At 40.7% G+C, this 25,327-nt stretch overlaps 1 protein-coding gene across 4 annotated transcripts in view; it reads left to right on the top strand.

Annotated features, from left to right (window-relative positions):
* Positions 1 to 664: 664 nt before the first annotated feature.
* Positions 665 to 25,327, top strand: part of igsf9bb (immunoglobulin superfamily, member 9Bb) — a 129,733-nt gene continuing 105,070 nt past the window's right edge. For all 4 annotated transcript variants that reach the window (XR_013078228.1, XM_076750139.1, XM_076750140.1 and 1 more), the window contains exon 1: positions 665 to 960. Coding sequence is in view for 3 of the 4 variants with exons in the window: in XM_076750139.1 (XP_076606254.1) it covers positions 897 to 960 (64 nt within the window). In the remaining variant the exon portion in view is untranslated. The remainder of the gene's footprint in view (positions 961 to 25,327) is intronic.

Genomic DNA, 25,327 nt, shown 5'->3' with positions numbered 1-25,327 from the left:
CAATGTCTTTCAAGCAAACCGGAGAGATTTCCATCTAATTTATTCAACAGAGTAACCACCTGTTGAAGTTTGGTGGTTGGGATTGTGATGTTGTGTAGGCATCGCTGTAGCCTGCTGCAAACATGAAGTAATTCAGTAAATACCATAATGAGGCCTCTGCTTTTAAAAGGAAGTTTGGCCAATCCTTAAGGTAGCCCACTTGTGAAAACTTAACTTTAAGTTACTATATTAATCAATCAGGTTTTATGCAATGATTTTTCCCTTCTCTGTTATGATCTCTTCTCTAGCTATTTTTGTCTGGGGGTTTGTGGGTGGCCAGATGCTTTTGTCTCAACCTCCACAATAAAAATCAGATAACGTTTTAAAAGGTGATATTCTGATGCTACTGCTGTAATCGTTCATGTAAGTGCGTTAAGGATGAAAAAGCGAATAATGAGAAAGCAAGCTCTCTTTCAAACGGGTGTGAGCACACTGATGTCATTTCTTTGAGCCGAAGTTTGGAACCTCCGCGTATTACTACATGTCCTGAACGCAACATTCCAGCTGGGATACCGACAGCGCAGACAACCAATCAGCGACCTTACCTCTCCCACGCCTACCAATGAAACGAGTGCAGAGGCGGTGCTGCGGTTATCTAAAAGCTGGGACTTGGTTTCACTGCCTCGTCTGCTCTCGTCCCATTGGCGCAGGTGATCCGTCTCAGGATGCGAGAGGAGAGCGGAGGAGAGGGGAAGAGAGAGGGGAAAGCGCCGATGGAAAAGTGTCCAGGGCACGGCTAACAAGAAACCAGGATACCGGCCCGCTTCAGTTTGTCCTGGACCACTCGGCGATGAGAGATTCACCGAAAGGGGCACTTTGAGATATGATGAGCTTTATTTTTGGTCGGCAATAGTACTATGATTTGGTATGTGGCCACTTTGATAGCAAGTGTATTCAGCACCCGAGGAACGGCCGCTCAAGGTGAGTCGAAGTGCAGAATCTGTATCCACCAGCGCCTACTGCTCAAGTTTTAACTCGGCTTTTTCACTATTTATCTCGTAAAAAGCCGTTTCCAGCTAGTGCTTTATCGAACTTTGAATGTGTCGCTTGCATGCTAAAAATGTCACACTTTACGTCATGAAGTTCATACGTGTGTTCATCACCGCACCTGTGTGGAGCCGGGCCGGCGTATGACGAGCGAAACGGACCGCTCCACCGTTAAATGAATTACAGTGGAGCTTTACCACAGTGGACAGGGAACTCCTTTAGTTAAACCTATTTTAAAAGAGGACACCCTGTTTATTCCCACTGTAATGCATCATGGAGATGCGTGCCTCTCGGTAATAAATGGCTCAATGGGAGTTGTGACGTTTTGGGCTACAGAGTGATAGATTTTGCGGCTTATTTAGGCTGACATGTTCCTCCCAGGATGTGAGTTTTCTTTCCGGTGGCTCCAGGACGTTATGCAGACAACACTGGACTGCCGCAGCCGCTTTTACTGAGCTCCACATCGGCTGCCAGCGTTTCGTGAATTGCGAAGGCAACTGTGATTAGTATGGTGCGCTGGTGTGGATGTCATTAAAATGCTATGAGTGGATTAACCTCTTCTAGGGAGCTGTTCCAGCTGAAGCTGAGTCATGCCATTTGTGTCCGCTAGAGGGAGCGCTTTCTGAGCCAGCATCACATTAAGGTGAATTTAAACAGTTCCCAAGACGCAGAGACTGCTTTTCAGTCAGTCATGTGTGATGCAACTTTGATCATTTGTATGATGACTAAACTTTAGCTTAAAGCCATGTTCACAAATGCAAATGCTATATTCACAAATGCCTTTCTTGTTGAGAAGAGCTGAAGGGTGGGAAAATGGCATCACAGCTGGAAGATCCCCCAACCTGCAGCTGATCTCTGACCTCCCTGCAGATTGATGACAGAGAAAAGAGGCTCCCCTGATGGTTTTGTGTGGTCAAAACAAAGCAGAGGTGTCTGAAAGCAACACTGATGAGTGAAATGATCTCAGTATATAGCCAGATCCATCTGCAATCAGGTTCACCTCCCACCATATTATAAACAGAGCTGCAACTAATGATTATTTTGATTATTATCAGTTAATCTGTTGATTGCTTTCTATTGGACTATAAAATTGTGAAAAGTGCTGACAACTATTTCCCAAAGCGCAAACTTAATTATTCATATGGATTGTTTTGTCTGACCAACAGCAAAGGTTCAGAGTACTCTCATAGAATATTCACATTTGAAAGGATGAATCTTTGGGCTTTATGCTTCACAAATTACTTGAAAAAAGTTCCATCAGTCAATCGACTAATGTTCCAAGCTGTCATTATGAATGACCTCATCCTATAGGCGGTGGACCCACATGTAATTTGGCGGTCTGACAGTGTGTATGTGTGTGTTGTTTGCACGTGAGCTTGTCTCACATTGATGGTGACAGGGACACGTATGGTGAGCAGGTGAAGCTGCAGCAGCTTCATGTTACTTTTGTCCCCCTCCTTCCTTTCCTCTCTACTGCTCATCTTTAAGAGAGAGCAGAGATGGAGGAAACTGGGACGATGTCTGTGCCTCAGCATCACTGATTAGACGATGAAGAAACGAGTGCTTGATGGTATAAATAAGCTTTTCATCATGGTGTGTTAATCTTTTGACACAGAATCTTGCAAGTTTATATATATTTATTTTTGTTGACATCGTTCCGGCATGCCACTGGGTTCAGCTGGCTACATGGCAAACAGTTATGTAATGTCCTGCCTAAAGAGGATACACTTAAGCGTTGTCTGCCAAAAGGAGACTTAGGGAGATGTTTTTAAGCGGCTTCCCTCGTCTCCTCCATGGTTGGGACTGCAGGCAACTTGGCAGAAATGAGCATTAACTTCTGGATAGCAAAGAAGGAGCGCCTGTGACTGCGCTTGTTTGTGTTTTGTAAAGATTGTCCCTTCACTTAGTGTAACTGGTTATGCATATGGTCCTTGTCCCATGCTTTAACACATCAACAGAACTCTCTGCTCTGCAGCACTCATGCTTTGCACACAGATACACAAACACAGGCGAACACACCAGCCGACAGAAGCTGCGCAGGGCAGCATCCTTCTGGCCGAGTGCTTCTGTCTCCAGCTGGCAGCTGGCAAATGCCTCGACTTTTGCCAGTGATAACCCTGGACCTGAGCCAGACTGCCTCTCTTTCCCTCTGCTGTCCCCTCCTCTCTGGTTTCCTCTCTTTCTCACCTTGTTCCATCCATCCCTCTCTCCCTTCTCTCTCTTTTCCACTGTGACTCAGGTCTCCCTCCCCTCCTCTTCCTGTCTCTCTTTTCTCCTGCTCCATCCTGTTGTCTTCCTCTTCCGTACAGTTGGATGAACTCACTTCCCTCCAGGTTTCAAGTGGCCTCTCTCAGCCTGGCTGGGTAGCCGAGGGAAGGGACCATGGTGGGTTGTGTTAATGGAGGCTCAGGGTGCGCTCCACAGCAACCGTCTGCTGCCATACGTAGACACACCCACTTGTTGCCCCACGCACACACACACACACACACACACACACACACACACACAACATACACACACATCAACACATGCAAGTATCCCCTTGGGGATAAATGTGTCTTTAACCAGGATCTGAACATATGCCCACTAACAGGCTGTCTGCCCAGGACTAAGTTGGACTAATTATGACTAAGCTGTTAGATAAATGCCACAGAGTTGCTTGATAAATACATTTACCACATCATGCCAAGAGGGCTTGCGACGGAGGAGGAGGGGGTGAGTGGAGATGTATGTGTGAAGAGGATGTTGTTTGGAGTATGCTGGAAAGAAACAGTGGAAAAAAACTATCAAGAGCATTTAGCTGTCGTTCCACTGAGGGTGCTTTCACATATAACCTGTTTGGTTCTGTTGAACCAAACAAGTTGCAGACTGAACACCTTGACTGAGACTGCCTGCAAAAGGAGGGTCCCAGTCTGTGGACACTCTGATGTCGTTTCTTTGTCGTGTGAAAGCAAAACAGACCAACTTGTGCAATGAAGTCAAAAAGTAAACTGCTGTTAAATCCATCTGCTGTTCGAGAAATATTTCTCCTGATCTGTTGACTGTAAGCAATGTATAGTGCATATATATTTAAACAAGATAATTTGGTAACCATGGCAACAGATATGTACTTCAGCAGGCGATTTTAACTGATTCACCAGAAAGTGAGAAAGTTCAACCTGAAGTCTGTTGAGGTTATGTCTTATTTCGTATCTTTGTCCTCTTATTGAGGATTGAGTGAAATGTAGTGACCACACAGGAACTATATCTGTAATACCACGGAACAAAAATGTATTTTTTTATATTCCATTTCTCTCTGTCACTGTTTATATAGGATTTGATATACAAGGTCCAGTTGCAGTTTCAATAAAAGTTAACATTGACCAACATAAATTGAGGCTGCAGCAGCATACAGCTGAGCATCCACCAGAGCAGCCACTGCCTCGCACACCATTGTGCTAACATTTGAAAAATGGAAGCAGTGGTAACCTCTAGCTGTCTGAAAGCACCTTTATGTCTGCATTGTCCATGACCATCTATTTTTGACAAGAATGTTAGAGACATGTGTCAGACTTTCCATGTCTTTCATCCTTGTGATGAAGTTTTTATTTGTGTTGATCCTATTAATCCACCTCTGGTCACCTCTGGAACTGAATGATGGGATCTTGAATTCCTCTTGGCTGTATTTACTCTTGCTTACGTTTTTGCTCTTACTGATTATAGTGTGAACCTTGATGATGCACATCATTAAGGGTCTGTTTGTTTGACTGAAGTAAGCTTCCTCTGGAGCTCTGAAGTGCCCAGAGAACTGTTGAACTTGTGTTTGTGATTCAGTGATGTTGTCTCCCAAGTCAGTGTGTGTGTGTTTTGGGGTAAACTATGTGTGTAAATGGAGCTGGAAAGGAGCACTGGTGCCTGATTGATTTGACTAACTTTCCTGGTATCCCTGTTTTTTGATGATCTCTACACTATGATCGCTTAATGAGTGTTCTCCCTGTAAGTGGGTGGCTGCTTGGCAAAAACAAAGTTGCTGACCAAGAACAGGGAGACTCATGTCTCATTCACAGTGTGGATTTAAATCCTGTGGGCGTTCAGCGTTTTCTCACTAACGGACTGTGTGGCCTGAGACAGATTTAGCCTTCAATGGGAATGCCCTGATCTGGCCTTATATTAATCTGATACTGTTCACTGATGAAATGACTCAACATATTTCAACGTAGAAACTCTCAGATTGTCACGTGTTCAATTATATTATTGCCAACTTTCTCACGTACTTTTCTAGTGGACTTGGGGCTCAGTTGAATGAGGCTGCAGTTTGGTGTAACACCCATCAGTCCATTTTCATGGTCCTAGGACTTCAGAAGATTCATTTCCTTTTCTGTTGTGCACATTTTCAGTCTCTTCACCTTGTATGAATGTGTGTGTGCTTGTGTGTGGGTGTCGATGTGCCTTGCTTCTCATTGCAAATGTTATGAATTAAAACAGAATCAGAGTGAGATGGCCTACACTGAGCCACATGGCTTCAGATAAAGTGTTTTTCTAATTCCAACGTTCAGCTTCCTGGATTGAGGTCATGCATCTTGTCAAAATCAGAGGATGCATCTCAGCTTAAAGCCTCTTGCACACTGCATCAATGCTCTCCCCTCAAAAAAACAAACAAAAAAACCTCAACGTTTTTAAAGTTGGCAGTTGTTGGCTGTTATTTTTAGACTTGATATTCCCACTGTCACCTTCATGTAGATCTGACTGTCTTTATTGAAGTTGAACAGTTTCAACACCAGTTTACGGATACAAGTAAATAACAATAAACTTTATTTGTATAGCACCTTTCACACAAGAATTGCAGCTGAAAGTGCTTTACAACAACGAAATCACATGCACCAAGTGCTTCACATTAAGAAAATTTAGAATGATCATAAAAACAAGGATAGACAGTTAATGCAAAATAAGATGGAGAATAAAACCCACTTGATATAATAATGTAATAATAAAAATAAGATCAAAATAAGGATTGGAGACTTGCAAATATGGGCTTTTTTTTTTTAATTGGACAGAGACAGAAGATTTTTATGGAAAGAAATTGGAAGTGGAATCAGTTCAAATGATGTGCAATGGCCGATATTCAAATCAGCATGATTCCAAACATCACCTGTATCCACACTTTATGTACAGCTGTATCTGTACAGTACAGTCTGCCATGGATGGCTGGTGCTACATATACAGGGGAAGACTTCACTCCCACTGAGCTTAATGAAAAGTAGCATCCCTGTTGCCCAGGGCAAATAGCACACTTCATAAAAGTCACCAACCTTTAGCTGTCAATCAAGCTGGTATATGGGCCAAGGAGCAGTGACTGGCAGTTGCTGTCAAACCCCTGAGCTCCCAGCAGTTTGGTTCAGTGACTAGTCTATTGGGGTTGCTTGGCTGGATGAACTGATGGAAAAGATTGTCAGCAAGAGATACTTCATGTGTAGCTTTAGATTTTTGCAGATCCATGTCAATTATATATGAGCAATCCACAGAGTGTTGGTATTTTACTGAGGACTGCAAATATGTGCCACATGTGACCAGGGTAGTGCAAAGAATGTAGCCAGAGAGCTAATTGCTATGAAGCATATTGACAGTACTTGGGATGAAATAGAGATGTAGTCTTGTGGTCCTTTGGACAGGTGCACTAATAGGTGCCTGAGGGCGATGGCTCTATTGCCCTTCGCCCTCATAAAGACAACACCTCTGTTTTAAGAAATGACTCCCTTCTAACTCCCTCAGAGCTACCCCTCTGATCTGTGAGAGGCTGAAATAGATCATGGTAGATATGAGTATGACATACTTGTCACATTGAAGTATGTGACTTGGAGCAGCCCTTGCAGCACAGCACTGCTAGACAGGAAGGTATTGCTCACTAGTATTTGTTCTGAATATACTGTACCAGTGTCCTTAAATGAGGCATCTTAAAGCTGTCCAGCTAGTAATTGCAGTAGCCCTTCTGATGCAGTCAGGGTACACCGAATGGGGACATCATCAAAAAAATGCCCAGATGTATTGACAACTTGCAGAGCCACTGTTGATTTTACATTTGGGAGTACTGAACATTCTATTTTGGTGTCATTCCTTTGACATTTTGCAATTCCTTTGGCACTAATTTCAATATGAATGAATACCCACATTCACAAATGTATGTGGTGATTTGTATATAATTCACTCCCCACAAAATAATTTTTCAGTGCACGTATAAATATTTGTTGTTGTTGTTGTTGTTGTTGTTGTAGAGTTATGAATGCCTGCTAGCTAGTTAATGATCCAAGGTTGCCCATTTGTTAGGCTTTTGCTTTAGTGATATTTTAGGACTCAAATTTGCAGACCAGAGACGAGAGTTAATAAAACAAAAGGAATTTATTATAACAATATAATACAAACACAAAGCACACTCAAAAGGAGTGGAACAAACAAACACAAACCACACTCTCAAGGAGTGGAAATTATTACAAACAAGAAGGAGCACCCTGGATCAGGGTGAAGGCACTGAAACAAAAAGCACACCTAAGTGGCAGTCCATACAAAAATCCAACACATAACTGAAAGAGCACACAAAGGAGGAACTGGCTGAACACTATCAACACTTACACTGGAATGAACTAGGAAACCATGAAGGAATCAAGACAATCTGGCAAAAGGTAGAGCCGAGAGTCTTCCTTAAATATTCTGCCATAATCAGGCTGATGCGCGACAGGTGCACTGCTGACAAGGTGGAGCCGGCTGAGTACAGGGACACACCCAGCTTAGACAGACAGGGGAAGATACAGACCGACAAATAACACTAGGGAAAAGGGGAAAGGAAAACACAAAGACAAGACAGGTTAGCTGAACACCATTAGCATTATATAGCTAACTTGTTTGCTGATGCTAGAGTTAAATGCCGCATCACTAACTTGGTAAGAATTCATACTGTAACTCATAGTTGCATACAATGAAGATGTGTGATCACATCTGATGATGACAGATGATATCCTTGAATCTATGCTCATGTGATTGACCTATGCATTAGTTCATCTGTACGTGCTGCAATTAGATGTTGATGATGATCATTAGATGTTTGCTCATGTTTATGCCCTTGCGTGAAAAAGATATGTTGCAGTTGTGGCCATGAGCATTGTGGGTGTCTATTCTAGTTCAGTGTAACAGCACTTTTGAGAGTTTAGTTCTCTCCATCATTGTCACTAAGAGCAGGGTCTCTGTGTCTTTGTGTGTCTTTTTTTGAGTTTGACTTGGGTGGAGGAACTTCGCGCCATGGCTTAATGACACCACTCGCACCTTACGACACACATGCAGACGTGCGGAGAGGAAGTGGAAAAAAGATCATCTCCAAGTTTCTTTAGACATCCTAAAAGAGAGTCTTTTGGAATATCAAAAAGCTGTCAAAGTTTCTAAAAGTCAGTTTCTACCCAATCATGAGACAGCTAACAGCAATAAACCTCAGTTTCTCTTTAATACTTTGAACAATCTTTTAAACCCCTGTGATCACAATGCTATTGTTCCTTCACCTAAACTGTAAGAACTGTGTGAAGATTTCCTGAAATTTTTTATTGGCAAGATCTCTGATATCAGGTCCTCTATTATGCTGTCTGCATCTGATCCTGCTGTTTCTCCTATCTGCCCTGCTGTTTTTGAGGGTTTTGACCTAGTGTCCCTCTCAGTTCTAACTGATATTATCCAGCACCTCAGACCTTCCTATTGTCCTCTTGACAGCATCCCACCCCGCCTTTTTAAGGAGGCTTTCCATACCATTGGCCCCTGTGTTTTGGACCTGATAAATTCATTTTTGATGACCGCCTGTGTTCCAGCTGCCTTAAAACATGCTGTGGTCCAGCCCCTCATCAAAAAACATAACCTTGACCAAACAGTTTTATCGAACTTTAGGCCCATCTCCAAGCTTCCTTTTCTTTCTAAGGTCTTGGAGAAGGTGGTATATGAACAACTGCAGTCTTTTATTGACCTTAATGGCATCTCAGAGAAGTTCCAGTCTGGGTTCAAGGCACACCATAGTACAGAAACTGCGCTTTTAAGAATTTTAAATGACCTTCTTTTGACAGTTGACTCTGGTAACTCTGCTGTCCTGGTCCTTTTTAGATTGGCTGCCTTTGACACAGTGAATCATAATATTCTTCTGTCACGTTTAAATACCCATGTGGGCATTAGGGGCACTGTTTTGAAGTGGTTTCAGTCCTACCTCTCAGACAGGAGCTTTTCTGTCCAGCTGGACCAGTACTCTTTGGCCACTTCCCCCCTAAGCTGTGGAGTGCCACAAGGTTCTGTTTTGGGCCCCCTCCTTTTCTCGATACATGTTACCTTTGGGATCCATATTTAGAAAGTACAATATCTCTTTTCATTGCTTTGCTGATGATGTGCAAATCTATTTGCCACTAAAAATGAATGAGCGAGTCTCTGTTCAGGTCTTACTAGACTGCCTCAAAGATATCCAAACTTGGATGGCAGTGAACTTTCTGTCTCTGAACAAAAATAAAACTGAGATAATTTTATTTGGTCAGCAAAATCTGCTGGATGGATATGACAGCGCTATTGGCACCCTTAAGTCTTACTGTCATCCTTATGCAAGGAACCTTGGTGTTATTTTAGACAGTAACTTTAGGTTTGATAAGCAGATATCCTCCATAGTCAAAATGAGCTTTTTTCAATTAAGGATGTTGGCAAAAGCTAAGGCATATCTTCCAAGCAATGTTTTGGAAAGAGTGATTCATACCTTTATTACTTCATGTTTAGATTATTGTAATTCGTTGTTTGTTGGCCTTGACCAGACAGCACTGCGCCGCTTGCAGGTCGTTCAAAATGCTGCCGCCCGCCTGCTGACTGGAAAGAAAAGGCGTGACCACATTAGTCCTGTCCTTGCATCTTTGCACTGGCTGCCCGTTAATTTTAGGATCCAGTTTAAAGTTTCACTAATTGTTTTTAAATGTGTAAATGGTTTGGCACCACCTTATTTATCAGAGCTTGTACAGCTGCACACCACTGCTAGGCTGCTTAGGTCATCAAACCAGTTGCTCCGGGCAGTACCTAGGTCCAGGCTCTCCTCTCATGGAGACAGAGCCTTCTCAGTGGCGGCTCCTAAGCTGTGGAATAGCCTACCTCTCCATGTTAGAGCTGCACAGTCCATTGAGCACTTTAAAACACTCTTAAAACAAATCTTTTCTCCTTGGCGTTCACTCCCAGGTAGGTGAGCAATCTTGGCTTTCTCTTTCTCTCTCTTTTTACTCTCTTTTTTGCTTTCTTTTATTGAATTTGTTTTAGATTGACTTGTTATTATACCTTGTATTGTTTTATTTATTATAGTGTTTATGATATACTCTGATTTTACTACTGTACAGCACTTTGGTCGACTGAGGTCGTTTTTAAATGTGCTTTATAAATAAATCGTGACTTGACTTGACATCGACTCATGGTCTTACCCTTTGTTAAGGATTTGTTGTGAATTGTGCGAGCTTCACATCAATTACAGGTGATTTGTGAGTTTAATTGTGGCTAGTTTTATTTTGTTTTGAGGGTTTGATTCACCAACTGATACCCAAACATGTAGATGAGGCAATCTGCATACTTTTGATACAATCATTAATAAATCAAATAGGTGAGGTAGAACAGTTTTGTTCAGTTTTGCTGCTAACTTTGCTCTCTGCAGATGTGCCAGTATCTTTCTTGAAATTGTGGAATTTTTTGTGAAGTGAAATGATTTTCTTTTTCCTGATATCTGCTGTAAGATTACTGCCTCATTAGCACATCGTTTGCAGCTGCGTGGGGCTTGCAGTTGGGCATATGGATAGGCAGATGTACAGAGTAACTCAGTCCCTGATGGGCAGAGGAAGCTTTATTCCAATCAGTGAGTAGGGAGGTACTGTGAAGGACACAGTTCAGACGCATGAGAAATTTTAATGAAGCTTCATCTTGGTCTTAAGGCCTAACTCCATGCATCACTCCAGGCTTTAGATTTGGGCAGTTTAACACGTCAAAGTGGAGATGCTTGGTGTGGCTATGTGGCAGTGTTCCACAATAGCTGTGAATGATGTGGAGACTGCTCTGATGTCACTGTTTCTGTCAACTCTCTGGTTCTCCCTATTCAGCCTTTAGCAATCCTGAGATCTAGCAGTCATGGAGCTATTGCATGGCAGTTCTGGGGTCTCTCACAAAGCTTGTCATATCCTTTGGCTTCGTAACTTTACTATTATGACATTGCATTAAACCTCTGAAGTGATCCTGATTGTTTAAAGACAGTGGTAATGCATCCTGCCATCAGTGTGTGTCTGCAGTCAAATTCAGCCCAAATGCCTAAAGGAAAGCCTTCGCATGAGTTGACAGTTTATTCCTGATCTGCTTGGAGATCCCATTGTCCACAGTAAAGTGCTTCTTTACTGCTCACACACTGTCCGTTTTACAAACATGGACACATTCACTGCCACTATCAGGCAAAGGAAGCATGAGTGGATAAAATGCATTGAATTTACCAAACAGAGCAGTGTACCTTACTAGCAGTTGGCAGAGTAAAGCAATTGAAGTTAATACCCTGTGTAGTCTGTTCCTCCTAAAATAACCCGGATTTCACTGCAGGTTTTGAATAGAGCATTTCTGAAATATACTATTCAAACCCATACCATTTCCATTTGGAGGGTTTTTAGTGCAGTAGTGTGGTTTTTGATAGTGACTTCCTGCGAACATACATCTTGGTTGCTGTCCTGTTCTGTATGCTTTCTCTGGATACTGCACTCACCCTTCCTTTCCTCTCCTCCCACCATCCTGAGCTGGCTGGCTTCCTCTCCTGTCTCATTTTACAGCCTGGCCTACTGATGCAGCACAGTCAGCTTCCTCCACACAGACTTCTCCAGACCTATTAAACATTCATTGGATAGGGCCATAAGATACCTCACCATAGCATAAGCTATGCTACACTAAATTCATCCCAAGATCTGAGCTTCACACCCTAACCCTGATGTAGCAAGCCCAGAGGCAAATTCTATAGGCAAGCCTACATATGGGTCCCTTTGAGAGAAGCAGTAGAAAATGCATGCAATGGACAAACTGATTGATGATGGTGCTGTCTGGCCTTTGTGGCACAGTATATGACACATGATCCCCTCATTGCTGTGCGGCAGCAGTGTTGCACTGAAACAACTTGCAGCAGATACTGCAGACAAATGACTGTTAAATGTTGTTACCAGTATTTATGCTAATAGGCCCTAATATTAAGCGTAGCAAATGATTACCGGGATGTTTCCTTTTCATTTTTCAGGAACACTTTCTATGAAGACCACATCTATAGTGCATTATGAGCGCATTCATAGTGAATTATAATGCTCATCATAATAAATCATAATGAATTATGACTACACTCATAATGCTTTATGGTGCACTGTATTATCAGTTATGAATAACTATAAATCTAGCTTAAATGACTTATAAATCCAAGGGTCTTATGAGTGCTCTTGACAGGTTATAAACTACAGACTGACTGATGGGGCTTATAATACGTTTTGACTACTTGTACCCCTCTATACACACACCTCAACAATAGACTGTTGTAAGGGCTCATAGGATGCTATAATACTCCATGAACGATCATAAGTTATCAATGTATGCTTTAAGTAAAGTGAAGTTCATATGGTTGCATCTGTAATGCAGCATACCTCATTGTAATGTTTCATTGTTGGTGTTAAGTATATTTTAGTATCTGACATAATGACTTATGATGCAGCATAGATTCTTTTAAATGCATGCAAATGTGTTACCCTTTACTTAACACCAAATACATCACCAGCATACATCAGTTAGTAGGTTAGCGGCTCAAGTGTGAGGTGCATACGAGGCTAGCTAGTTTTAGACTGAAGCTCTGATTGCTGCTTTAAATAAACCTGCAGTCTAGCTGAAACATCAGCATTTTTCATACAGTACATGCTTGGCTCACTACGGTTTCATTTTGGAATCTCCCCACATATAACCGACACTTTCTGCATCGAATGACACATGCACGCACACACGCACTCACACACACAGACACACACTCTCTCTCTCTAGCAAAGTCCTGACTGTGCTGTCCTACTATAGTCCTGATATGCACGCACCACAGGAAACTGCTGCTTTAAGGTAAAAGGTCTATAATATGTCATCTTTTTATCAATGAAATAAACAGAGCTTTTGATAAAGTTTTTATTTTTTTAAAAAACATTTAAGTCTGATCTTTCTTCGTCAATACTGCATGTTGATATGGTCACAGTTAGAGTTTGAAAGTCATTGGTACCATCTCATAGAAAACGGTCTTTGATGGACATATTTTGTCATAGTTATGGTAAATGAAATGAACTCCGTGGTTGGACCATCATCCAAACTGTCGCTGGGAAATTCACTGTTCCAGTTTCAGAGCACTGAGAGCATCCTCTGGTCACTCAGTCTGGACCAATGGAGAGGTCATGTCACATTGTTAGTTAACCTTAGAGGCTATCAGTAACATTGGAGCAGTGTGGTTGCTAATTGTCTATTTTATTTATTTTACATTTCAGTTATCACATTGTAGTCTGTAATGGTGATTAGTCTTTTATTGCTCCTTTCCAAACTTGTTTGAAATGTGTTGCTGCATCAAATGCTGAATTAGCATATATTTACAGAAATCAATGAAGTTGATGAGGTAAAACATTTGATATGTTATCTCTGTATTGTTTTCAGTTGAGTATATGTCAAAAAAACTGGCAAATTAGCACATCTACTTCATTTCTGTAATGCAACGTCCTAACTTTTTTGGAATCAGGCTTGGGTCTGTTCAGAACAGCTAGAGTGCACTGTGGACCTGAGGCGCTCAGGAAATAGCTGTCACATCTAAATGGAGATATATTATGGGAACTGGCATTGTATCTCCTCTACCACCTGGTAAAATGTGCTTACTGTGAAGATTAGACGAGAGAATTTTGCACAACATAACACAACAAAAATACAGGATTTGACCTACATATCTGCCATGAATCCTATTTTATTATCTCATCAAAGTATGTTGTTCAGTGTCCTTTGTCAAATCTCGATCGGATGTTTGTTTATTGATTGTGGTTGGCAAACACAAGTCAGGTCTGAGGACGCAGATGGTGATTAATCAGAGTGATAGCTCATATAGCTAGAGAGATTTGCTTTAAAGCAAGTGTTCCCTCCGGTTTCTGCCAGATGTCAGCTACTCACTACACAGGCTGAATGTCTTGGATTGTTTAAATGTCTCCTTTGAAGGCAGTTGCTGTTGAATAGTAGATTCAAGGGCAGATGTGTTGGCATGTGCCTATTGAGACAAATGCTGTGTGATTTGCATTTTTTTTAGACCAAGTGAATAATGACTGCTGTTATTTAATTCTGCATATAAACCTGTTATATTGTGAAAGTATAAACAGGCTCACTGAAATTTTTCCTGCTTGAAGGCTTCTCTGTGCAGCAGGAAATAAGTTCCACAACACTCCTCTGGGTCATTATGGCCATTATATTGTGCTGCAGAGAGAAATCACCTGACACTGTGTAGTTTTACCATGACAAGTTTATGATTTTTTTGCTGAGCCATAGGCCTGTTTTTGCCAATCTGAACCAGAATCAGTGTAGAGGTGCAGAAGCCTCAGCATTACATAATAACTTGAACATTTATTGGCACTGGCTGTTGTGTTTAGACCCCCCCACATTCTTTTTGTAGAAACTCTATAATATGAAGTTAATGTGAAAAGTAGTGACTTTGAATGGGACAGTATTTGCTTTCCTTCATGTAAGGCTGTACCACAACAGCCTTTTATTTGAATCAATACCAAAATATAGCCAATAATATAGCCAATTTTATTTATTTATTCATTCATTTTACATTTTGTAAGCCTTTAAATCCTTGGATGGATGCATAATGACACACTGCCAATGTAGCACAAAGCTCACCTTTGTGTGACTAGTCCAAGTCTGTTTTTGAGTGTGGCGTCTTCGATATGATGAGATTTATACTTTATTGGAAGGATAATTTTTTCAATTTTCAAACAGTAATTTAGTTTTACAAGAGAAAACACTTGAAGAGCAATTAACTGGCTGGTATAGCAAATGAGTGTGTGGTTAACTAAAGTGCAGCAGCCAGCAACTTTGCTGAATGTTCTTATGAAAACAGAAGGACTTATATCCCTGTTTTAAGAGGGAGGGAAATGTGACAAAAGCTATCGTTGTTAATAAGAATAGTATTGACTGTCCTCCTATTATAGTAGGTAGCTTAAGTGTGTGTGTGTGTGTGTGTGTGAGAGAGAGAGAGAGAGAGAGAGAGAGAGAGAGAGCGAGTGTGTGGTGCATGGCCTGCTGTGCTTGCAGAAAAGTTACTCTAATGATTTCTCCCAGAAAGAGGCTGGGGATCAGCAAAAGCAGGTCTGACCTGTAACTGTAGTAACACTAAGTGATTTGCTTACATTAGAGAACTCACATTGTCATGGGAAGACACAGTGGATGGGGCATATTAATGAAGAAGTAGAAAATGCTTAGACACACTGAAATATCACTGAAGTAATGTAGATGGGGAATGCCACTGATTTGTAATCACATCTCCAACCAGTTTGCTGAAGGATTTTGATCCTTGAAGCTTACATCAGGCCTTAAAGTAACCTTCAAAAGCAGCCAAAAGCAGCTGAAGAGAGACAGCACCAGCTGGGCCCAAAGTAAAATCTATCATAGCTAAGCACAGATAGCACGGTGGCAACACTGTCGCCCCTGGGTTCGATTCTCGCTGCGGGCGATACACCGGGGGTGTGTCCTCCACCTTGGGTGCCTGCTGCAAAAAAAAAGAGGGCCTTTCTGTGTGGAGTTTGCATGTTTGCATGTTCTCCCTGTGTTCACCTGGGGTATCCTCCGTAAAAATATACCCCCACTAAAAACATGCAAGAAGATCACCACCTGACCAATGGTGACGGCGAAGATGGGTCCCCGGGCGCCGGTCTGGCTGCCCACTGCGGGGGAGGGACGACCAGGATGGGTGAAATGCGGAGGACAAATTTCACCTCGTGTGCAGTGCGCGCATGTGCATGTGTGTGACAAATAAAGGGGAATGTCTCCCCCCGATTCTTCTTCTATATAATACGCGTGCGGGCAACATCTGCTGGTGATTAGCACCATGGAGAGTTACTGAATGTAGTAATGCAAGACATCTAAAAACTGTGGTTCATGTTCAGAAAGCTCTTGATCGTTGCAATTTTTTTGTTTGTGCCTGCTCATATGAGGGAAGCCAAGAAAAGTTAAGTTGAGTTGAGTTGTGTACAACTCAAGGATAGAAGTGTCCCTCTCTGTTTGTCCTGTTTGGGTTAAATGTTCAAATTGCAGAGAGCACTGGGCAGAGTTGTCACATTTCTCCTACTGTAAGCAAAGAGAAATGAATAAACAGTTTGAAGTAGTTTCACCAAGAAAGATGGGCAAATTTGTCAGAGAAGATTCAGTTGTTGTTTCACACATTCACATCAGTTTGACACATCTTTTTTGGAAAACTGTCTAAGCATGGGGCCTGTATCACAAAGAAAATTCAACTTAGTCTGGATATTTCTGGACTACCTGAGTTCAGGGAGCTCAGCCTTAGTGATCCTGGATATCTGGTATCATGAAGCTGGTTATCAACTGGTTTTCAGTGTGGCTCTGAGTGTGTTTATTTGAAAGAGGCAGTGTTCTCAAGTAGTTTGGTTGACACTATCAGGACCATGATTGGAGTTCAAATATGATATGAAACTGATCATATTAACCTGAAGCTGTAGAAAGAGTAAGAATAACATCCAAATATAGTAAACCAGGTAAAGCTGTAATAAGAAGTTGATAAGAAAATAAGGCTATAAACAAATGCTGGAGTTCTTACCTTCTCAATTATGGTCGAACATGTGAGACAGTTTGTCTCACGATAAACAAACTATTACATATAAGCGATCAGGCTGTTTCTTGTGCCAAAGCAGAGGAGAAAACTACAGATATTCTGTGTGGAAAAAGAATGCCTGACAAGGTCTGTCTGACCATTTCTAATTTAACTAGCATTTTTTAAAATAAAAGGTGACAATAAATCTACTTTTTATTTACAGTCTCATTGAGTCCATTGATTTAATACTCACCTCATGATATGCTGAGCTGCAGTTATGGAATAAGAGCACAAGTTATCTGCACTGTCAGGAATCCTATTTGGAATGAAAGAAACTTGGCACAGCTAACATGCAGCTCTAATCTCCATTCATTTGGTGTTTAGGGTGGTTAATTATTCGTTATCGGTTAGAAATTTTCTTTTAATCTATTATTATACTTTGTTTTAATAGCAATAGGCCACAAGCAGCATAGGCTATCATGGTCAAGGTTAAAAGTGAACCAGTTTCATGATACCAAAAAAGAGGAGTTAATCTCAAAGATGGCTGCATAACACACTAATCTCACTTCATGAAACGTGCATAAGAAAGGACCAAGCTAAATCACTAACTCCCTTGTTTAATATTTGCCTTCAAGAACATTTCCATCGTCTGCTGCTGGTCTACTGGAGTGTTCCAGCAAAAGTCAAAAGACAATTGGGGACACAGCCTTTGTCCATTATGCCCCAAAGCCCTGGAACAGATGACCTATAGACATTAGGGAAGCAGCTCACTGTTTTCAAAAGAAAGCTGAAAACGGATCTCTTCCCGTTATCTAGCCATGACTTCCTGATACAGGCCTGAAACGTTTGTGCTTTGCCTCTTGCACTTTTAAATTGTTGTGTTTTACTTGATTTTATGCATTCTATGTATCTATTTTTACCTATATTTTATCATTTTATCCTGTGGTTTTATGCATTGTTTTTATTTTTGTTTTCATCTTCATTCTATTTTGCTTTTACTATCATTATCAATTGGGTTCTATTCTCCATTTCATTGTCCATTAATTTCTTATCCATTTTTGTGTCCATTCTGGCTTTTCTATGTGAAGCACAGACTTGGAGCATGTGATTTCTTTCCTGTAAAGCACTGCAAGAGCTGCAATTCCTGTAAGAAAGTGGTTATAGAAATGAAGTTTATTATTGTTGATATTAAATAAGGTATTTCAAATGTGCACTTTTTTCTATCCAAAATTTCTGCTCATTGGGTATGACTTTAGTATTTAATTATTAAAAAAATCCTGTAGTAAAACAGATTGAAGTACTTGAAAGAGAGTAATGACAGATATAAGCCTATGCGTTTCATGAAAATAAGAAAAATAGAAAATATTGAATGATTGAATTGAATGCACTTTATTGATAAATCATAAAGGAGAACAGTCGGAAATGTATTCAGAGCTTCACACAAGGACCCAGGGAGAGTCAAGCAGCAGGATTACACAACTGAATAGCAATGTATCATATGTTTGAAGTCATAAAATGTCAAATGTACAGCTCTTGTATTTTAAATTATATGATGATAGAATGTCAGATCTCTTACATAAAAAGACAGTATTTTGTAGACTTGTTTGACATTTGTGTTGTACAGCAGGAGAGGTTGGATCTATCCATGCCTGTAAAATAGAGTTCGCAATGTGAAGATAGTTTGTAATTTGTGAATCAGCCAATCATTGTAGACTATTTCTGAGCTGCACGTCTTTCCCACAATCATTCTGTTCAGCTCAGTGCTCATGCATTTTTGAATAATGTGAAACAATCGGTCAGATTAGACACAGATAAAGCGTTGACTACGCCCTATGGCAGAATAATATTAAATGGCTCCAGAGGAAGAGCAAGTATCCTTTAATCTTAGAGTTGGCTGTTCGATCCCCAGTTTCTCCTGTCTATAATGCAGTCAGTCCACCAAGATGTGATACAGTAGGGAATCTTATTCAAATGTACTGTTTTCATTTTTCATTTCACTATCTCTTAAAGTACAACTGTGAAGGCAAATGGAAACTTGGAGAGACAACCTGTGCCACTGGCAATGGTGATGAGTTGCACTTCAAGCAAAATTTGTATTTTTATCATTAATAAATACAGCTCAAGTCTGGGTATCCTCATATTCAAACAACCTATATTGTATGCACCCATCCATTCAAAATTAAACTAAATCTCCACAGAGCATTTGATCTCCCTAATTTAGATTATGTAGGTTTGCTCATGTCATTTCAGGTTTTATCATCACTGATAAAGCCTTTCAACACACCAAAAGCAATGTAAGGTGGACAGTTTTGACTCACCCAGCTGCTGGTTTATTAAGCTCTCTATCACTGTGCTGGACAGGCACCATAAAATTCTCGTGTGTGAGTGTGGGAACTAGAAGTGACTGCTTGTGAGTTGGGGTCTGTGAGAGCTGGAGGGACTCAGCCAGCTGAAAGTGGTCAAGGGCTGCAGGCCGTCATGTTGATTCTCAGTGCCTTTCCATATTCGATGGAGGCATTTGATTCTATAGGAATATAGAAATGATTGCTTCCTTGAATGTGGGATTCCTCCATCCAGCAAAAGTGACTGCCAACCATCTGTGTCAGTAAAGGTGCATTCAGTTTGAAGATACCGCTGCAATAATGGTGATGTGATTTGAGAGTGCAACACATAAATCAATTGGCAGACTAGTCTTTACTGTCACCGTAGCCGTGCTGTTGCAGACAGTACACTGATTGTCTGTTGATGAATCAAATCATTGTTCATCACAAACCTTTTGATTGGATCTTTGCTGAGTGTTCTAAACCAAAAGTCCACTTACTTAGCTATTCCCTGAGCTTTTGACCATTTCGGACTGAGGATACACAGATTTGTGTTCCATTCTCAATTTGATTGTACATTTTTGGAAATGTTCAATTCTGATGGAAACCCAAAATATTTACTCAGAGCCAACTGGCTGTTGAGTAACCTGATATGAGTGCACTGCAAACTGTTATGGATTTTGAAATGTAGCCATTGACAGCAGTGATCAGGGTCAAGTACTATTTTTCTGTATCTTCAGTAACTTTTTCGTGTTACCTCTGCAGTCAGGAAAGAATGACTGGCTCTGTTAAAATCTCTTTTGAGAATACTTTGAAGCTTACATCAACACATGTGTACTCCTTGGAGCACATCTTGCACTTAATACAATCACTGTGATGTTTGTGACCAAAGGTCCACCTTCATTTGACTCTATTGTCTCAGTCACGAACACTGAGCAGTGCTGTTAGCCTCTCTAGTTAAGAGCATTTGGTGGTAATGGAATGTTATCATGACCTGTTTCTTTATAATGAAAAGTGAGGCAAGTTGAAGCTTGTAATGCATGCTGACAGCCAAGCAGATGCAAAATGCCTGTGTACACCATTCCTGACAAGAATGCCTTGTTACATAGGCAGCCCGTAATGTGCGGCATTTATTCCGATTAGTTGTTCCTCTCATGATATTCCAGGCTTCACTCGGAAGTGCTCCAACATTAGCACTCTGAGTTTCATCAGGGCGTTCTCACCTTCCCTGACGAATTGTACCAAGGGTGTAGATGTGCCAGAGCTTGATTCAATTGCAGCTTGGCAGGTGTGAAAGCACCTGCCATGCTGCAAGAAGAGAGCACAGAACCTTCATCGAATCAGCAGCAAGAATGCCAGTGAAAGCAAAACATAGCAACACCACTTTTTTTCATTCTCCCCAAGTTTAAATTACATTTTTAGCACTGCATAATGCAGCTGTAATACAAAATAATGTCATTTATTTTGATGATGCAAAATCATATGCAGATGCAAAGTGGTGCGGTAATTGGTGTGTTTTTGCTGCTGATTGTTAAGTGGCACTAACAGTCATAAAGATGAAGTAGAGGCTCACAGTGAACAGAGTTCAATATTAGTTTCATGTCAGTCTCACTTCTTTGTGAGCATTCCTGTACTAGAGTGTCCACTGATCCAACCTTAGCCATCTGGCCTTAATTCCTGCCAGTCAACGGGAGGTAAGAGGCTCAAAAACACTTCTTTGTCGTCCTCACAGACACTCCATGGCAAAGTCTAAGACTCTTAGGCCTGCGACAGGTTCAAAAGTGGAAACACCACTTTTCCAAAAGAATATTTTAAATGCACCCTAACTAGCAGATTCTTCGGACAGTATTTGAAAGAGTGATATGGCTGTCTTTCTGAAACATAGATGAATATGAGCATTTTATATATACTTATATTTATATTAATAATAATCTTTATAATTAATAATTAGATATTTATTTGGAATTCACAAACTCTCCTAATTACTTCTGGTAGAATTACAGAGCTCATCAGGGTTCATAAGCTAGAAAAAGAAAGCTGTGAAAATTGTCATACCCACTTGATGACAGCCCAGATACACAATAGATGTCAGAAAAATAGTCAAATTAATATAATTGGTGTAATTATCTCTGCCAGGCTTAAAAAAGAATCACAGCAATAAATAAACTACCCAACAAGAACAGTTAAAGTACAAAACGTAAGTCTGTGTCAGCACAGGGAAGCAAGAATGGGAATGTAAGAAAAGGGTGCTTCCTGGCAATGAGTTAAAGACACAGTTGTTGACTAACCAACAGTAACATAAATAATAACTTAGAATACTTCATGAATTGAAATATAAAAGCAAAATCACAACATTTCTGACAACAACATACAAAGCAGCTGTGGACCTTTGAAGTCCTGACAAAGTAGCTCACAATCCTGAAACATTTTAGCTGCCTGCCAAGAAGTGTAGATCCTCAGCCTTTATGCAGTATACGCCCAGATGGACAATTATTGCCTGCTGGTCCACCGATTCACCAGCCAATAGCACAAGGTAGGAGGAGGAACTAAAGCTGAGGCCCACAGAGCCTGAGGAGCAGCACAGCACATTGTAAAACATTTCATATATCAGAGGTACAACATATGAATATGACCCGGTTTAACCAGGGGTTCTAAAAGTTTTGATTCCTTAGTGACAATTCAGGGATCCATTTTTCCTGAAACCGCCTCTGGAACCATACAGCGCTTTTTTCGTGGTGGCTTTTCCATCTCACTTCCACATTAAACTGCTGAGTTGTCCACTGAAATAAACCAATGACAGAAATTCACGTGGGAGACGCCATTAGTTGCCATGCAACTAGTAACTTTCTAAAGTTGTCATTCTGAATGTGACAGATGCTTGTGAGGGGGGCGCAGTTTGACACAGTAGTACATACACGTCAACACTAGGATTTGACAATAAGCAAAATTTTCCAACGCCCTGCCCTGAGCCGTCCCACCACCCTCACCACTGACCACATAGCCCTTAAATAGGGACAAGTCTGCCTAAAATCACCACCAGGCCACCACTTGCTTTAAAATATCAGAGCAGCAAGCACTGGGTTAACCAGTTCCTTCATTAAGTGACTGCAGATAGGTGGTCAGAATCAGATACCTGGTTAAAAGTGAACTGCTGTGAACATCCCTGCATTATATAAATTAAATCACAAAGAGCATATAAATATAGAGTTTATTTATGTATTACTTGATGGATATGTACACTTCACTTATACATTATGTTTCACTTGTGAGTTTGAGAATGGCAACTGGCAAGAGAGACAATTGGTCAATTGGTAGGAGAGGATGATTATGAAAAATTGGCGAAGCATGTTTCTGCACTTCTTTGGCACGTTTATGTTTGGCAGATTTGGTGTTTTTCCCTTTGTGTGAAATCTTATGACATATTTTACAAAAAGCATGACTTTGACTGCTTTTGCTCTTCATTAAGTGCCTTTTTGGCAAGTACTCCATCTCACTCACATTTCTTCTTCTACTTCTTTTGTTGGCTGGTGCCATTTAAGTGAACGATTCTTTGTCACTAGATGTTACAGGTACTGCCACCTGCTGTACCAGAGGGGAATTTAGTAAACACATCAATTATCAGGTTATGCTTCCTGTCAACTTTTTGTTTTTAGGATTTGAAAGTGAAAGTATTGAAATGGAATAATTAAAGTATGATGCATGCGATTCACATCACTTAAGTTTCTGAGAGCCACCACCAGGTCACACGTTGAGAACTCCTACATTATACAGTCACCTATGGAGAAATGTAGGAGTGCTACTGGTTACTGTCAAAAAAATGAAAAACAAACAAATAAATAAATACTTCCAATAACACACATTTTCAATTTGAATCTTAAATACTGTGTGCCCAGATGCACACTAAATTCAACTCTGTTCTCCACAATGTGACTGCCTGAAGGTCTCTTTCTAATCTGTTCTCTTTCTAGATTTCTGACTTGTGCAAAACATCAACTTTTCAAAGAAAACCCAAAACAAAACAAAACAAAACAAAACAAAACAATTTTTTACTCGGTTAAATCAGTTCATTAGAAGGGATTAAAGGTCTGAACTCGTTGACTTCCACATCATCAGAATGGCCAAAAGAACTTTTAGATATTGCCCTTTCAGTTCGACTTTGCCTTTGTTTTCTTGTCTCAACCATCTGCTCTATCTGAATTTATGTCACCACAAGGAATATCACAGGCGATGAATTTCAATCTAGGACATTTCTGGTGGGAAAAGGGGGCAGGCAGAGAGGAGCGAAGGGCAAACCTATAGGGGAAAGGGCCAAAGAGATGTCATTAAAAGAGCTGTCAGCAGAAAGATCTCCAAGACAGAACTGTATAAGTACTGTACAGGTTAAGTAGAATCATCAGCACACAAGAAGTAGCAGCTATTTGGAGTGAATTGTTGGGATTGCTCTTATGGGATGCACTGTCATTTATTATTGTCAGTTATTTCTTTTGCTTCTTACAGTGCCTTTGCAATAATCTGCTAGAGAACACTGAAATCTAAATTTCATTCAAGAATTTGAATAGAACAGACTGTAAGTATCAGCACCAGGAGAATCTGGTCATGAAGGACAAGATTAATTGACAAAATGCTATTGTGGACTCCATGAAGTGGACTGACCAGTGAAGTCTATATGTAAGAGTTGTCTGACACAAACCAGAGTCAGTCACCTTGACTGGTAGCTTTGGCTGCTTGCATGGACTAACAGCACATGGAGATTGCATCCAGGATTAAAGGCCTTTGAAAGTCAACTCTGTTGTTTTGCTGTCCAGTCTATTCACAAATGTTTGCAGTGAGACAATATCAAGGCTGCCACCAAAATATTATAGCTTTTCATGTGATGCAGGAGGGATCAGATGCCTCTGCACCCTGCAAAGATCTCCTTTGAATTCCAAATGATGAGGGTTGCTCGCAGAGTAGGAAACCAGAATTAGGTCACATCTGCCTCCCTTTGGTGGAGCATTAGTGTTTTAGACCACCCTGATATATCTGAGGGTTGTAGCACAAGTTGACAAAAACAAATGAGCAATGCAATTTCCCTATGCTTGTAGGCAAAATGTTTTGATTTTGTTTTTCCTCCCTATGTAAACTAAGCTAGAGCTTCAAACGCTGCGGTTTTTTTCTTCCCAAATGGATTCATCCTCCTGCAAGAGGTATTTGTACAATGAATATACTGTAGTTCACATGATTTTGTTCTATTGATCTAAAACTGTACTCATCTTTGATCTCATGCAGGGGAGTAGAAGCTCTTAATGGTCTTTTCTAATGCTTTTGGTTTAGGAAAGTATTTTGATGCTGTTTTCTCTGAAATTCCCTCTTTGGGCTTATAAATGCAGAAATATTTTGTTGTGCTCAGTCATCTTACTAGTAACCTTTTTAAGTACCACTTTAATTGTAGGGAAGGGTATTATGTTTTAATATACAGTAACAGGGTGGATTGCATTCTGTCTTCGGCTAAACAGTAATTTGCATCAGACAGTTTCTTGTACTGAGATGAATCTTGGAATCAAATCTGAAACAAGAACGAGTGAATGGTTTGGTCGTCTGGTGACACATGCAAATATCAGCATTTCAAGCAAAGCATATACATCTTAGTTTCAGCAAAAATGGCACAGTTGTTTGCTATTTCACCTATGCAATGTATACTGTGAATATTTGCCTTTGTAGCCACTGCATAACTTTGAGTCCCAAGATTTAAGCGTCCAGATTTTGATAGCAGGTAGTGATACAGTTTTAGAGGCTGAGTGACAGCAAGAAAGAAGAAATCTTTTACTTTGTAGATTTGTCTCCTTTTACTCACAAGCATATTCTAGTCTGCCATGCTAGTTCCAAGGCTCAAGGGATGGCATTGTTGGTCGGTCTGTCGGGCTACTACTTTCAGATTGAAATGTGGGAATTATTGGGATGGATCATCATGTTAATTTTGTGCAGGCATTCATGGTCACCAGAGGATGAATCTAGCAAGCTGAGATTGACATTTACGGTTTTGAGAGAAATCTTTTGTGTGGTTCACACATGCATGTTCACCATAGGGTGTGTTGTAATCACTTTAGTGATCCCGGGACATTTCCTCTAGCACCACCAACAGATCAGATTTTTA

Source organism: Chaetodon auriga, chromosome 15 (assembly GCF_051107435.1).
Source record: "Chaetodon auriga isolate fChaAug3 chromosome 15, fChaAug3.hap1, whole genome shotgun sequence".
NCBI lineage: Eukaryota > Metazoa > Chordata > Actinopteri > Chaetodontiformes > Chaetodontidae > Chaetodon > Chaetodon auriga.
This window is presented reverse-complemented; position numbering and strand designations above follow the sequence as displayed.